The 16,249-nt window shown below is 37.0% G+C and overlaps 1 protein-coding gene across 3 annotated transcripts in view; it reads left to right on the top strand.

Moving 5' to 3' along the window:
• Positions 1-16,249, top strand: part of LOC115447154 (protein neuralized) — a 48,832-nt gene that overhangs the window by 13,850 nt on the left and 18,733 nt on the right. Inside the window, exon 1 of one of the 3 annotated variants that reach the window (XM_030174121.2) lies at positions 9,460-9,859. The exons of 1 other annotated variant lie outside the window; for it this stretch is intronic. In XM_030174121.2, the coding sequence (XP_030029981.1) occupies positions 9,658-9,859 (202 nt within the window). In that variant the 5' untranslated portion in view covers positions 9,460-9,657. Of the gene's footprint in view, positions 1-9,459; positions 9,860-10,470; positions 11,163-16,249 lie in introns of those variants that run through there. One more of the 3 variants, XM_030174122.2, reaches the window with a different exon arrangement.

Raw genomic sequence — 16,249 nt, 5'->3', positions numbered from 1 at the left:
CTTTTATCTTTCAGTATCGATCATATTCATTACTCGGGTTAAAAATAATAGTTAACACTCGATTAAATTCGCCACACGAATACAACTTAGCAACAAAGTTTTTATAAATAACTCACTTTTACCTCAACATGTTCGAAAATTAAAAAAAAAATGGCAACATGGCGTTTGCGTTTGAATATAGAATTCGAGAATGGCAGACGGCGCGCGCGTCTCCTCTCTCATTGGTCGGAGAGAGGCGCGCGCGTGCCTTAACGGCAGATGTACGAAAGGCGTTCTTTTTTCAAATTCGCTGCGAAACTCGGGTTTGCTTGCCATTCTAAAATGCAATATTTTCTTTTATTAGCATTGATAATGTTAAATTTCTTCTACTGTGACTAGAAATCGGGTTAATAGCTGAGCCTGAATTTGCTGTGACGGCAACTATTACATCTAGGCAAGAAGCGTTTGATTAGTTGCACGAAAAAAATGATGATTGATTAGTAAATATAATAAAGCTTTTTGAATCCACAAGAGTGAAAACACCAAATCAAGAAACGTTAGATTAGTTTTTTGCACAAAATAATGGTCATAGATAAGTGATATAATTTTTTTTTTAAACCATAAAAATGAAATGAACTACCTTTGTAGTAAAATACATTTTTCAGACATAATAGATTTTTTTTAAGTATCAAATTACACAATATTTACTCTTTTTTTATGGCATCTCACGTATGCTGTCAACACTCAATCAAATATAAAGACAAATAACTTATGAATGTTTCATTTATATGCTTTATCAATTGTTGCAGAGCTGTTATTTTTAAATAGAAAACCCTGATTAATATTTACCCATGGCCTCAAAATCCACTAAACGGAAACCTAAATATATGGCGAAATTGTCCAATATACCCACACCGCCGTACAGACGGACGTACAATCCAAACATATAGACGAGTCCGTGACCGTCCTTAGACGTCCTCGGTGCCTACATGGCGCTGCATATGGCTTTCGTAACCTTTTCGTAAGCGTTTTTTACGCCTTTTTTTTTTATTAAAAAGTAATGCATATGGCATTTCGATGTACACGTATCGAAATATGCAATTTTTTTTTTGATCTTTGTTCATGCCTAGATCTTTTTATATTATATTATATTGATTTTTTTTTAGATCTTTGTTAATGCCTAAATAAATTTTGATATAGTATAAGGCAATTTATTTTTTTAGATTTTTGTCCATGTCTAATTATTTTCATATTATATCGTGAAATGTTTTTAGGTCTTTATTAATGGCTAGATCTTGTCATATATAATGCATTTTTTTTTTAGATTTTTGTTAATGGCTAAATATTTTGATATATAATGATTTTTTTTAGATCATCGTTCATGCCTAAATACTATGCTGTATTTTTACGTTCGAAAGACGGGACGAGTTAGCCTCTTACTTAATACTAGTGTTAAAGCCTTGATATAAACAGTAGTAGTATAAACTGAACTTGTACAAACATGAGTGCTTCGGCAGCATATTTGTGATAAGTCACAACAGTGCTGTGGTGTCGGGTAGGATCTCCGGGTCGGGCACCGATATTGGGTTTTTTTACTCAGTATCAGCCTGATTTGGCGATTGGCTCACCCCCTATCACATCATGGGACGGAATACACAGCGGAAAGTGGATGCATTAGTTACGCCTTTGGCTATCCCGGTAATCTGCTCCCATCGAAAATAATGGAATATTTCAATCAGTTTAGTAAATGGCGTTGGATCTGAAATTTGAGGTACTGGAAAGGACAATGGCTTTTTATTCCGGAAAATATATGGCGGTACTTTTATCTCCAAAAACTCTTTCACGCGGACTGTAAGGTGCAACCGTACATTTTCGAAGCTCAGCAATTATTCGCTGCGCATGCGTCCCAATTACTGCAATATAAAACAAATCAATTTGTTTCCATAGCAGTTCATAGTGAGCCATCAAGGGCACAATTCATACTTAGCCAACGAGGGCCGAGTTTACGTTCAGCCAACAAGGGCCGCGCGCGCTAGCTTCTCATTTACTATCAAGTGTATCATCAAGTTCATCTCATCAAGTTTTTGGACAATACAAGTTTATAAGTATTTACAGCATTACAATTATCACACAAATAGTGTATGATTCAACAAGGAACCGTACACGGACGAAGCCGCGAGCAAAAGCTATAACTGTATAAAACTTCAAACCATGTGAACGTCCATTTTTTCTAAATAAATTGAAAAACACTTGTCCAGCGTGATCATTTTGTTGTCCCAGTAACAAACACACATGAGTGCACCGTTAATACATAAATCTAAATAGCGATTTCTACTAACACCTGTTTATACATATTTTAACCGAATTCAAAATAACAAAGAATTATACCGCTTTCAAAAGCCACTAAAAAGCTAAAAATAATTTTACATTACTTATATACTGGTTACCAATTTTGGAGTCTGAGATTAATTAAAATCTATATATATATAAAAATGAATCCCTATTTCCCTTGGTCACGCCATCACGCGTGAACGGCTGGACTGATTTCACTATTTTTTTTTATTTGTTGTGTTTGCTATTGTCAGGAGAAGGATCTTATGAAAGAAAAAATTAAGGAAGTTGAGCGGACCGTTAGAAAATTTAAGAAAAGTCAATTTCAGCGATTGACAGGATGCGCGCTGCAAATTCATAGTTATGACAGGACAACGTCTGTCGGGTCAACTAATTGGTATATAAAAGAAATGCAGTCCAATTGAGAACCTCTTTTTTAGAAGTCGGTTAAAAAGGATTAGTATTCTTAGTGTTATTAGTATTTTGTGTTTCATGTGTTGAGAATTATCGAAATATTGCTGCCAGTTTTAATTAATGTGAAAGTTCTCTCCCAAAATATTGCTGCAAGAATTCGGTGGCCTAAACTGTAGAACAAGAAGTGATAATCCCAAGGGTGCGTTTACGACTCCATTGGTAACGCGTGGTTTTTATAAAGGCGCCGCCACTCAATTCCGTTTCCGGCAAATGGCGCGTGCGCATCTGGTGCCATTGATATTTATTGAACTAGGCCCCGGCTGCTGCGATTGAGTTTGATCGCATTAGGAGGTTAGCTACGAAAGGTAGTAAATCACAAATTTTAGAAACGTGGTTTGAAAGATTTTGAAGTACGAGTAGTGAAATAGTGTCATATTAAAAAAATGAAAAATAAACATTTAACGTGTAAAAAAGAAGCAAACTTGTCTGTACTAGTGTCGCTTTTTTGTACGAAAAAAAGCGGTTATTAATGTATATATTTTTGTTGCAATAAAAATAATAATAATATCAGCCCTGTATTATATACTGTCCCACTGTCGAGCACGGGCCTCCTCTACTACTGAGAGGGATACTGAGTTGCAATAATCAAATAAAAAAAACACAATCATATCATAACCTAACACAATTTAATATCATCGAAACATATTGAATATTAGTCGAGAACACGTTACAAAGGAAACTGTTAACCTTTCGACATTTGTAATCAACTAATTGTGTGTAATTAAGCACATTGTTATTAATGCAAAGGAAATGCTATCGCACACTGTCACCGGTCTGTTGCACAGGAATATGTTTTTTTTTATAGTGGAACTAGGACTTCATTTGGTTTGATGGTAAAGTTGGAAACTACGTATCAATTTATTATATACATCATACTTTTATAAATGCGAAAGTTTGTGAAGATGGATGTATGTATGTTTGTTCTTCTTTCACGAAAAAACTACTGAACGGATTTGGATGAAACTTTTCAATAATATTGGTTATACATCAGAATAACACATAGGCTACAAAGTCGGAAATAAATGTATCCCGGAAAACTTATTCAAACGGACGAAGCCGTGAGCAAAAGCTAATGCTTATATAATTGTATTATAATTTATACAGGGTCATTTTGACATTGCGTTAATAAAACTACATCTTTGGTAACATTGTGTCGAAATTCATCCATGAATAAGGAATATATAATAATAATATAAGCCCTGTATTATATACTGTCCCACTGTTGGGCACGGGCCTCCTCTACTACTGAGAGGGATTAGTCGCTAGTCCACAACGCTGGCCTAGTGCGGATTGGTAGAATTCACACACCTTCGTATTTCCTATAGAGAACTCAGGTATGCATGTTTCCTCACGATATTTTCTTCCACCGTTAAAGTGATAATTCACAAAGAATACATACATAATTTGAATAAGGAATATATTGACCAAAAACCATATTCTGCTTTTTTTTTTTTTTTTATCATATGTTGAAAGATATATGATAAGCTGGTTGCTACCGTGTAAAGTAGAGAAAAGGTTCGAGCCCAGCATTAAGTTGCGGAGCGACCCTTTATGCAGATATTCTGCTGGAATATTACTTATACTATCTGCCGCATTCGACAGTTGATCCAATCGCTTTTTTTATTGCTTTAAATGATGAGACGAGCTTGCCGTTCGCCTGATGGTAAGCGATACGATCGCCCATAAACAGAAGAAACACCTCACAACACCTTGAATTACAAAGTATTGTTTGGTATTCCACTGCGCTCGCCATCCTGAGACATGAGATGTTAAGTCTTATGATGTCCAGTAGTTACACTGGCTAAAATGTTCTTTTAAACATAAACACAACAGTGCCTACACACGCATGCTTGACGGAAGAAATAGACATTCCAGTGGTACCTAACTAGGCGGACTGTCACATATGTGGGACCTACCACCAGAGTGCTTTTTTATAACCCATCGCGATAATAGAGATAATCAGATCTAAGATTTTTTGGCATGTTTACAAATGACTTTTTGAAGCTTTAATCTTGATATCGAACTGAACATTAACCCCCTCATTCACAGACGTTATTTATCTAAGCTCTATCTTTGCTGTGATAACAAGTCTGTTTCTCAGTGCTGACGGCATGGCTGCCTTCGCAGTGCGTACACCTAGGGCCGTTGTGATTGGCTAATATTAAAATACAACTATAATCTAGTTGGCTGTCAGATAAACAAAGCTGAGAAACAGACTCGTTATCACAGCAATACTCATTAAATAAAAAACGTCTATGAATAAGGGGATAAGACTGTGAACCTTTATTAAAAACTACCGTATTTCGGTATCTAGCGATGATCGTAAAACACCACGCGAAAACATCTAAAGTCAACAATTGTTTGAAAAAAATCCGTAACTAGTTCAAAGAATCAATTAACATTGTGATGCGTAGGTAGGTATTTTTGAGAATATTAATCTACTTGATACTATTATCGAAATTACTTTGTGTACAGTAATTAGGTTCCGCGAATTCTTCATTTGTTATATTGCTTAATGGTAATTGTTTACCTGTAAGTGAATGCTTGGAAAGGGAACAAATTGATACTAAAATATATCTTTAATATGTCACATAGCATAGATAGCATTTTTATTTTGCGTCGATACTATGTATTGGTACATAAACTATGTTAATTTGTTTTCGATTTTTTATGTTGTAACTAGTTGACCCGACAGACGTTGTTCCGTCTTAACTATGAATTTGCAGCGCGCATTCTGTCAATCACTGACAGTTATTTCAAACAATTGACAGTTATATAAAATTAATATTGTTAAGTTTTCTTAAATTTTCTAATTTTCCTCGCAATTTTTTGAATTTTTTCTTTCATAAGAACCTTCTCCTGACAAACACAACAAAAAAAATTAGTGAAATCGGTCCAGCCGTTCACGTTTATAAATATAGATTTTCTCCCGAAGTTTGGAGGACTTTGCAGCCTTCTTGGTCACGGGGCGGACTGAGTTGTTGGTCCTCGTATACTACAATACAATATCTAATACTAATTATACATTTTTAAAACAAATGTATGATTGTAAAATGTAGGTAGATATTGTAATTGACTTTTCGGATGAACAACACCTCAGTCCCCCTCGTGATGATGAAGGCTGCAAAGTCTTCGAAACATCGGTTGAAAAGTATAATATATAAAAACCGCGATAAAATTCGAAAAACAGATTTATTACAATGTCTAAAATTCGCGTAAACATAAGAAATCATTATTTTGTGTTTTGAAAGTAGTAGGTAGGGCATATACATTTCGAATACATGTTGCTGATTTTAAAATTCAAATCCACACAGAATAGGTCGCACCTGGAAATCAAAACTGGGTCCGCGTCTCTCACACACCTTATCATCTATCATATGGTCATCGGACTGGTTGGACACAAAGAATTAAAAAAAAACAAAGTAGTTTTACTGATTAGACAGCTTTTAAATGAAACATTGAAAACAGTTTTTATCTAGGATTCCAAAATTATTGGTAGAAGAAATATTGATATCGAATGCATTGACCAGTAAACCAACTCCAATCTCCGCCATATGACCAGCCCTGTTGCGTGTCACCGTCGCCGAATTAAATCTCCAAAAATACCTCGAGTCCATCGAAAATTGGCGAAAAAAAATTTGATCCATCCCAAAAAACTTGAGGACAGGTCTATGAACTCTTATAAAAACCTACTTAGTTGAACAGATGGTGTTAGACGGGCGGGCTGTGGTGCGGGCGGGGTGGTGCGCGCGCATGCGCCGTGCGCAAGGTGCGCGCACGCATCTGTAGGCGCTGCAATGTGTCGCGCGGCCTGCGCACGATATGTGACACGCATGCTCATAGCGAGCTAGTCTTTGTTTACAAACTGTGCTGAGTTGGTCTATTTATCTATAATCTAGCATGGCTGGTTTTTCTGATACTTGAAACTGTAGTTTGTGGTGGGTATCTCGTAGGGTCCCTCTGCGTCGCTACGGTCTTATTTTATTTGTCATGTTCCATATACAAGAACGGTTTCTTTTTGGGAGGTGGGGGTCTGTATTCTGAGAATAGTATATAGGCTTTGCAATGACCCCGATGTAGAGTGGGTTAGGAAACGTGGGAAAGGATGGGAAATGTTCGCGGGCCCTATTAGACCAATGTGTTGTACTACGAAGTATGTGCACTGCACTGTGTGCTTCGGCCCTTGACAAATGTCCCACCGTGCACGCGCGTGCATTCGGTGTGGAGATCCTCGGGGAGGATTCGAGCTCGGTTTGAGAATGTTGTAGATAGTGTTATTAGGCATTGTAAGTACTACTACATTGGTAAGGCTTACTTACTGCTCAGGGTGACTGGTTAGTACACACGCAACATCACGTCTTTATCCCCGAAGAGGTATGCAGAGGCGCAACCAGGCACCCACATTTCGCCAAGTGTGTTCCGTCCCATGATGTGATAGGGGGCGAGCCTATCGCCATATCGGCCACAAATTCCAGACTCCGGATTGATACTGAGCAGAAAAACCCAAATATCATTTTGCCCGACCCGGGGTTCGAACCCAGGACCTCGGAACGCTGTCCGCGTGCGAGCGTGTACCGCGCATGCAGTACAACTACGCCACCAAGGCAGTCTACTAGTTTGTAGTATTGTCTAAAACTTTCTTCCAATTCGAAATCAGTAGACGACAATGTTTGCATTATTGTCAAATGGCGGACTCAAACAATTATAATTTGTGGTGCTGAAACGCGGCCTTAGGGGTTGTCGTATCACCGGACTACGAGAGTGAAGGAATAGAGACTGCTTGTGTATTGCGCACACACTTATGCACTATAATATCTCCTGCGTGGCTGATCTCCGTTGAGATTGGCCGCCGTGGCCGAAATTCGTTTACGAAGGAATCAACTATGTATCTATACATGTTATAAAACAAAGTCTCCTTTTCTGTCTGTCTGTATGTTATCGATTTTCTTAAAACCTACTGCACGGATTTTCATGAAATTTGGTATGAAGATAGTTTAAGACCCTGGGTAGGGAAGGAAGAATATATATCGGGACTTTTATCCCGGAAAACTCCTTCACGCGGGCGAAGCAACGAGCAAAAGCTAGTTTTATCATAAATAGTTATCCCATAACTAGTTATGAAAAGCACATCCTCCACAAGTCTTTAAAGTAAATCTGAATTATAGTAAGTGACTCTTTCACCGCCAATAATCACCGGGCACATAAACACGAAATTAATGGACCCCGGCCAGGAAAGGTGGGGCGAGTGAAAACGCGGCGACGTGGACACGTACCTGCACTGGAAATCGGAAATGAGATTTCCAACGGCCAGCGTCCGGTGTCTGAGGCGTTGCTTGATATCGATGATATCGGGAAGGTATTTATAACCATGGACGTCGTGAGGGAGGTCCAAGGAGATGCTCGCGCACCTCTGTCTGGAACAAATCGCAAAAGTCAGTGAATGACAATGGGAACTATCGACCATAGAGGTTTTATTATATAATAATATCAGCCCTGTATTATATACTTGCCCACTGCTGAGCACGGGCCTCCTCCACTACTGAAAGGGATTAGGCCTTAGTCCACCACGGTGGCCTAGTGCGTATTGGTAGACTGCACACACCTTCGAAATTCCTATAGAGAACTTCTCAGATGTGCAGGTTTCCTCACGATGTTTTCCTTCACCGTTAAAGCGAACGATAAATTCACAAAGAATACACACATGATTTTAGAAAAGTCTGAGGTGTGTGCCCTTGGGATTTGAACCTGCGGACATTCGTCTTGGCAGTCCGTTCCACACCCAACTAGGCTATCGCCGCTTTTACGCTTTTAGAGGTTTTATTATGGTTTAGCATATATATGAATTTAATTATATATAGTACCTACTTATAAGTTGGAGATGCATCGTCCTAAAAGCAATCTTGGCGCGCCCATGTTTTTAACTAGTCTTTATAATGTACAGGAGAACTAATCATCTTCTTGGTGAGAGCCTTTTCTTATGTCTTTGAAGGCCGTTCGCCTGACGGTAAGCGATACGACCGCCCATAAACAGTAGAAACACCATCCAATACTTCGTATTACAAAGTATTGTTTGGTATTGCACTGCGCTTACCATCCTTATTGCAAATGATAGCACTGATCAAAAAAATATTATCACGAGAATTTTGATTTTCAGATAAAATCTACTAACACTCGTTAGATAAACTGTATAACTTTAAATTAAAAAAAAACTGTGTTCAACAATGGAGCTAATATACTCCGAATAACTCAGTAATGAAAACCTACATCACAAATTACTAAACATATAGACTGAACAGTAAACACCATAGTTGAGAAGTTACTTCAGATATTTTCACAATTCACTATTGTCATTTGTCACTATCCAGCCTACAAGGGACCTACTATCGAGCTAATTAAAGATGTCGTTAAATTGTCTTCAAGATCAATATGGAGCAGATGCAAGCCACTGCTCTATCATGCATCCTCACAAAGCCAATAATTACCAACAAAGACCCATGAACATTTGCCAAAATTAGCCCCAACCCTCTTTGTTCTAAGTCATCTGCTGAAAAAAAAACACTATGTTGACATTCTTCAGCTGAGGCCGGCTGTCTCGCTCGGTCGTTATACAACAGACAAGGACGGCTTCGAAGGGCTGTTCGGATGCGCGGCGCAGCTTTCCCAAGGCCCTGGCCACGCTGAGCTGAGCACGTCACTCCGCCGCTCGGTCGCGTCGCGAGCGGACGTCCTCCCGCGTTGACGTCCGTCACTAACCGCGCGTTAAATAATCGTGAGTTCGAAATTCAAATCGTGTATCGTGACTTAAATCAGCCAGTATTGTGATGTTCCATTTTTGAATTTAAATTTTACTTTTGGAATATTAAAACCGTTTCGATGATGGGCGTTAGTGGATGTATGAGCGTGAGGCAGGCGAGAGGCGCTTGCCACTGCCCGGCCTGTCCCAGGGCCTCGGGGCTGCCTCCGCCGACACTGGTCCTCCCGCCCATGGCGCTGGAGCCGGAGACCACGCCGGTGAAGGACAAGAAAGGCTCCAAGATGAAAGTGTTGAAGAAAATAAAGAAAAAGATCGGATTAGGTGAGTCGGTGTGGCGATTTCTAACGGTTCAGATAAAGTGCGCTGATAATTTTTTTATGTGTGTTTGATGTAGTACGGTGGTTAAATGACTGTTAACTTACTTAGAGCGAACATTAATGCTCTGCTATAACACTTGGCCTGTACTAATTGCCTATAATTTTTTACCTGTAATTTAATTTCGTATTTGGATTTAACTAGACATATCTAACTTCGTAAACGTTACTAGATCTTTGTTATGAGCACTTAACCGGTTAAAACCGATATCGTCAAGGAAAATAAAGCGTATTACAATATAATGCAATTGTAATTACTTATAAATATAGATACGTATTACAATTAGCACGGGGATAGCAATAACTAGCAACGTGCAAACATTCTTGGATAATACAGTCAAGGAAACATGCAAACATTTTTGATAGGATATCTTATGAGTTAATTATATCTATATTCGTTAAGCATGTGTTAGAGTTGATATCCACACTCATTTTCGAATAAAATATTGGTTAGACTTTTTTTTGGCGGCCTCAATTTATAAAAACGGTGATAATTTTTGTATTAGTAATTTAAATGTCGATTTAAAAACACATCGGTGCTATTTAAGAGATGATCTATTTATTAGGTACAATAAAAGATGAAAGAGCAAAAGCTTAAAGCACGACAGTTTTCCTAAGCATGCATCTGAAGAACCATTTTCAAATGTCAAACATGACAATGGCATTACAAGTAGTCGATAAAAAAAAAAACAATTTAACAGTGGGTAGTTCAATAACATGACGATAATATTGTAAGGTAAACGGAAACGGTTTCCGTTGACTGGTCAAACACGAACGTAATCGTGTGTTACTCGATAATAAATTGCTTAAGTTTAAAAAAAGAACACAGTTTCGAAATAAACGTTAATTTAATTGCGCCGTATTACCGTTGATCAAGTGCTTGTTGGACAGTATTACGAAATTTGAAAAAAGAACGATTTAAACTAAGCACATATTTGAGTGGTGTTAGTGTTGATTGAAAAGTATTAATTTTAAAAATAGAACGGCAAGACAATATTCCAAATTTGAATATAAAAATTCTGACTCGCCCAGTGCGTATACAAAACTGATAAAGATATTATCTTAATAATAAAACAATAGAATTACGAAGATAACTGACGTGGCCAGCGCGATTTGTGACGGTTACTTGGCCGAAAATAAGTAATTTGAAAAAAGAACGTATAATAATAACCAAATCCTATAGTTTGTGGTAATTTTGTGATTATCCCTAATTTGAACAATGGCGGTACAGCTTAAAAGGAAAGTTTGTGGTGAGTTTCTTTGAGAGATTACATTTTTTTTAATGTTATTTACGTACAAACTAACGCATTGATCCCCAGAGGGGTAAACGAAGGCTATTGTGACATTATTTCCATTAATGAAAGGGTGAGCCTATGACCAAAGTCGACCGGACTCGTCCAATACAAATGTATATAAAATATCGTGAATACAAGTCTCATTACACAAGTACATCACCACGAGATGAATGAAGCGGTCATGTGACGAATTCAATTGTTATAAAACATTGGGCCATTGTAATGTTTGCGGACGGGTGTGATGTTGGAAAGGTAACTAGAACTTGAGTAGGCACCCTCACTCAACGTCCTTATTTATCAATAACTTAAGTTCGGCTTCTTTTTTGACGTAGTATTAGTCGTATTTATAAATTACTAGTGGGCCGGCAGAAGTCCTGCCACAGACCTTGTTTTATGTAAACTGTCTTTTAGGCCTTTTTTGTTTTAGAGAGATTATCTTTTAGGTCTTGACAACATCGCCATCTATTGGGTCTAAAATTGTCTTATAATACGAGTTAGAAATAATTAAACTCTCAGAAATCTTTTCATTAAAATCGTTTAGGTGATTTAGGAGATTAGTGTCTAGGAAAAAATAGTAATTTTATATAAAAATAACATCCCGTTTGCCAACATTTATCGTTGATTTTTGTAAATTATTCTTTGACAAACTTTGTTCTGATAATTACTGAACAAAATATCCTTTTGTTTCTTCACTAAATTAAATTTCACAGGGTTGACTTTATTTTACATTTAGCAATAATATATCGATTATTTTAAATATAGAACAAATATCTCGATTGAAGTTAATGTGTACAATCGTTTTTAAGTTTTGTATTTGTTCACCAACTTTTGTTGCTAACTGTACTTAATATTAGAAACGACGGACAAACATTACGCGGAAATTTCCAATCAAGCATTAAATTTGTATAAAAAATATTCGACATGTGTAACGTCTATGTTTTAAATTATTTTATATTTTCTTTTTTTATTAAATATATTATCAGTGCGAAGCTTGCTATAGAGAGGACCTATTTCTATATTTTTGGGGGTTCTTCAGGGCAGTGCGAACTTTTGGGCGCCCGCATAGTTTGGGCCCATGGTATATTAAATAAGATTTTGAGTCTCATAATGCCCAATATTGCTATCATCATAATCATCAGCTACTTCTAAAGTCAAAAGCGGCCCATATATTAATGCGCGAAGAAAAAAATTGTATCCTTTTTTAAGAGCGTTGCGCACACGTCTCAGTGTTAGATTTGGTGTGATTACAGATCAACAGAAAGTAATAAATTTTCCTCGATTCTGCAACATTTTTCATTACTGCTCCACTCCGATTGGTCATAGCGTGATGAACAAAGGGCTATCCAACACTAAAATCATTTTCAGTTCAATCCAGTAGTTCCTGAGATTATCGCTCTTAAACAAACTCTTCAGCTTTATATAATAGTATAGATTTAATTCTAAATCGATTTTTGACCACAGGAACAGTTAGTATTTTTGTAATGTTTCATAATATTAAATAATTTGTACGCGATACTTTTTACCTTAACAATCGACTGGAAATACCGGGTGAGTCAACGGAACGCAAAATATTCTGATGCAATATGATCAACTTAAAAAAACGTCATCTTGTATTAAACTAGTTGTGTCCGCGACTTCGCTCGTGCGAAGCAGTGTATCACAAAGTTTGTCTCTAATACATTACTTTAGTGTGTCTCTGCTGGTATACGCAGCGCACGCGAGCTCTTCAACAGTGATCGTTATATTTCAGTAAATTTACATAGAACCGTAATGTACTAGTAACCTGAACCTTCCTCAAGAATTGCACTATCTTTTAGTAAAAACCGTACAAAGATCCGTTCAGTAGATTTTGAGAAAATCAATCACATACAAACAGACAGTTTTTAGGGACTTTGTTACATAATATGTATATATATTTCGTAAGTCCAGCCGTATTGCATTGTTTTGTTGTCTCGGGGAAGTACGTATTGCAGTTTTCATTACTAATTACGAGTTAAAAGTCTTATCTAAACCTCGACTTGGTCGGGCCTTACAAACAAAAACAATAATAAGTGATCTAATCCAATCACACACATTTTTAATTAAATTAATTCGATTATGGTATTAATGATATTTCAATTATTCAACGCAAATACTAATGTATAAAGCAAAAGAGTTTGTTTGAACGCACTTATCTCAGAAAGAACTTAACCAATTTTGATTTTTTTCTTCACTAATAAGAAGCTACATTAGTCCTGAATGCTACTTTTTATCCCGGAAGAATTTTTTGACGCGCGCAATGCCGTACGCAAAAGCTGGTTTGTAATTAAATTGATTTCTAACTTCTTACCTTATTGTAAAACCTTTTTTTAGATTTCATGAAACCAAAACCTGCCCACATACAAATGTTTGGATACAAATCACACAGATGCGGGTAGTCGTATCATTTATTAGACCAGGTGTGTTTGCACATGCGCATAATATAACATGGCGGCGAGCAGATGGATACCTCATTCCATAAAATATATAATGATAGCTCTGTGCTTAGAAGTTATCTATAAAAATTCGTTACAAATTCACCGCAATTTGGTATTTCTTGACGACCTAGCTTAAGCGTTTGTAGGACATTTGAAGCGGTTTAAAATAATATATAAAGTTACATTCAATAGTTAGATAGACAGGCGGCGAAAGTAGAAGAAAGTCTCCGAAATGAGGGAGTCCTTGCTTCTTGTCCTTGCCGACTTATTGCTTCGCGCGCGTGAAATATCTTTCCTGCTATAAAAGTCGATAAAACACTGTACAATACCATCTATTATATAATCAGATTTAAAAAAGGGCATTGGCTAAAGTAATATTGATATTACAATACTACAGATTCTCAGTACAAAAGTCAAGCTCCTAAATAAATGACAGACGAAAAAATGCATTCAGCTCTTAATATCCTGTTGCCGTATACAAATTATCTCAATGGCTTTCTTTGATCTATCTCAAAAATGGACCAATCAGAACAAAATTTATTTTGTCATTACAAATGAGTCATTTTGATTGGTCTATTCTCAAAATCGGATTAAAGATTGAGATTAAGATTGTTTATTGAAAATGGCAGTTTTCATCGATATATAAGTACTACGTACTAGATCTAGCGTTCCGTACACTCGTTGTCTTCGACTCAACTGTACTGCAATCCATACACCTGACTTGTATGATTTCAACATTTACAGCATGTGGTTATGTACGAAATGACACTCATAATATAATAACTCGAGTCCAAGTGTAAGCCTGGATGGGAATAAAAAATATTTGTCATATAAGTAAAATTATTTGTTGTTCAAGTGAGTAAATAGGTTATAACTGTGACGTTTTGGTTGCCATTTTAGTTCAGATTTCGAACAAATAGTTTATATGGACTTCGTGTCTATAGAATATACGACAATGGCTGTTATGTGTGTACTACATCATAGTGAAACAGGCACTTAGAGACTAAAATCGAATGTCACAAGCTCAATAGGAAAGTAGATCTTTTCTACGGAAAATCAAATCGCTCACAACCAAAATACAATCTTATTTATCCTTTACTTGCAAAATTAACACATTGATCCTATCAGCCATGCTCCCGACTCCTAGATTCGAACACCCGAACCCCTTAGAGATTGTTGGATAACATTTTAGCACTGTCCTGCCACATGTTCCGGTCCGGAAGTTGGCAACACTGCGCGTGCCAGATGCGCGACCATTGTTCCGCGAGCACCTCCGGGCTTAAGGTTCGGTGCCAGATGCCGAAGCTTTTTGTTTTGAACAATTCGATCGTACCGAGCTTTGTTTTTTGACTGGTGCCATGTGTTTCATTTGTTTTAAGCTGGGTCTAGGATTTTGGATTAGTATGAAAGAATAGCTCGTTTTCTGTGAAATTTGTTTGCTAGACGTGTTCGGATTACTTTAGTCTTGAAAATACTTTTGTTATGGTCTAGTTAATTAGCAGAGGATTGACTATAGCAGTGGGAAGTATATTATTGGTTTTATACGTTTTTGTTGAGTATAATGTCTGATCCTAAAAATACTTTTGATATAGAGGAAATTGGCAGAGGCTTGACTTTAGCATTGGGATATATATTATTGGTTTCATATTTTTTTTTAAAGTTCAACGTCTGATCCAAACCAGTTGAAATGTTTGATATAAATTTCATTTTTTCACTCGTTATCATACATTCGGTAGTTATGCGTTATCAACACATGTCCTGTTGCTATCTCTGTCGCTCTCGCATGTAAGCGATGCTCGCATCTCTGTCGCGCATGTTGTCACACAACAGCTGTTTGGCAACGGGATAACTGCCGCGTGCGCCTGCGCAGCCTACGTGTAGGGCTGTCGCGAAGAATATTTTTTGGTTTGGTGAAAATTGAAGAAATATTTGGTTAGTAACACATATAGAACTAGACAGAACTACTTTTTAAATAAAAATATTATCTATCTGTAGATCATCATTATCATTGTTACAGATCATGGTAATTTCCCAAAATATATCCTAGATCTCTTATCGATGATCGCTGCATCTATAATCTATATGCATACGTATATATTAACTTGGACGGTCTTTGGACAGACGTTTACTCCAAAAGCTTTTTGCTGCATTGATTTTTTTTTATTTTCTGCGCAACATCTAGCAATGCGTGTTAACAATAAAATACAAATTCAAATAAAGAACATAAACTTCAGCGTGCCAACCCTACAGAATGTTGTGGCAGTCAGCTGCTCGACGCACCGTTTTATTGTCTATGCCACATTTAAGCCTCCGAACAGCTGGCCTTTTGTCCCTTTTTTCCTTCACCCGACCTTCGCTAAGGCTGTTTTTGATGTGCAATTTTAAGAAAAAAGTTTTATGGCCAGGTATGTGTCAGATCAGATGTTACGAGTTCGTTTTTTGAAATGACCGTTGGAACTGCTTCGTGTTTGAATTTCGAAATCCAATTCGAATTTATATTTGAATATGCGCTTACTGTATTTTTTAAAACAAATGAAAAAGGTGTAATGTTAAGAATGTTGTAAATTCCGTTTCGATTTAATGCGC

The sequence above is a fragment of the Manduca sexta genome, chromosome 26 (assembly GCF_014839805.1).
Source record: "Manduca sexta isolate Smith_Timp_Sample1 chromosome 26, JHU_Msex_v1.0, whole genome shotgun sequence".
Classification (NCBI taxonomy): Eukaryota; Metazoa; Arthropoda; class Insecta; order Lepidoptera; family Sphingidae; genus Manduca; species Manduca sexta.
This window is presented reverse-complemented; position numbering and strand designations above follow the sequence as displayed.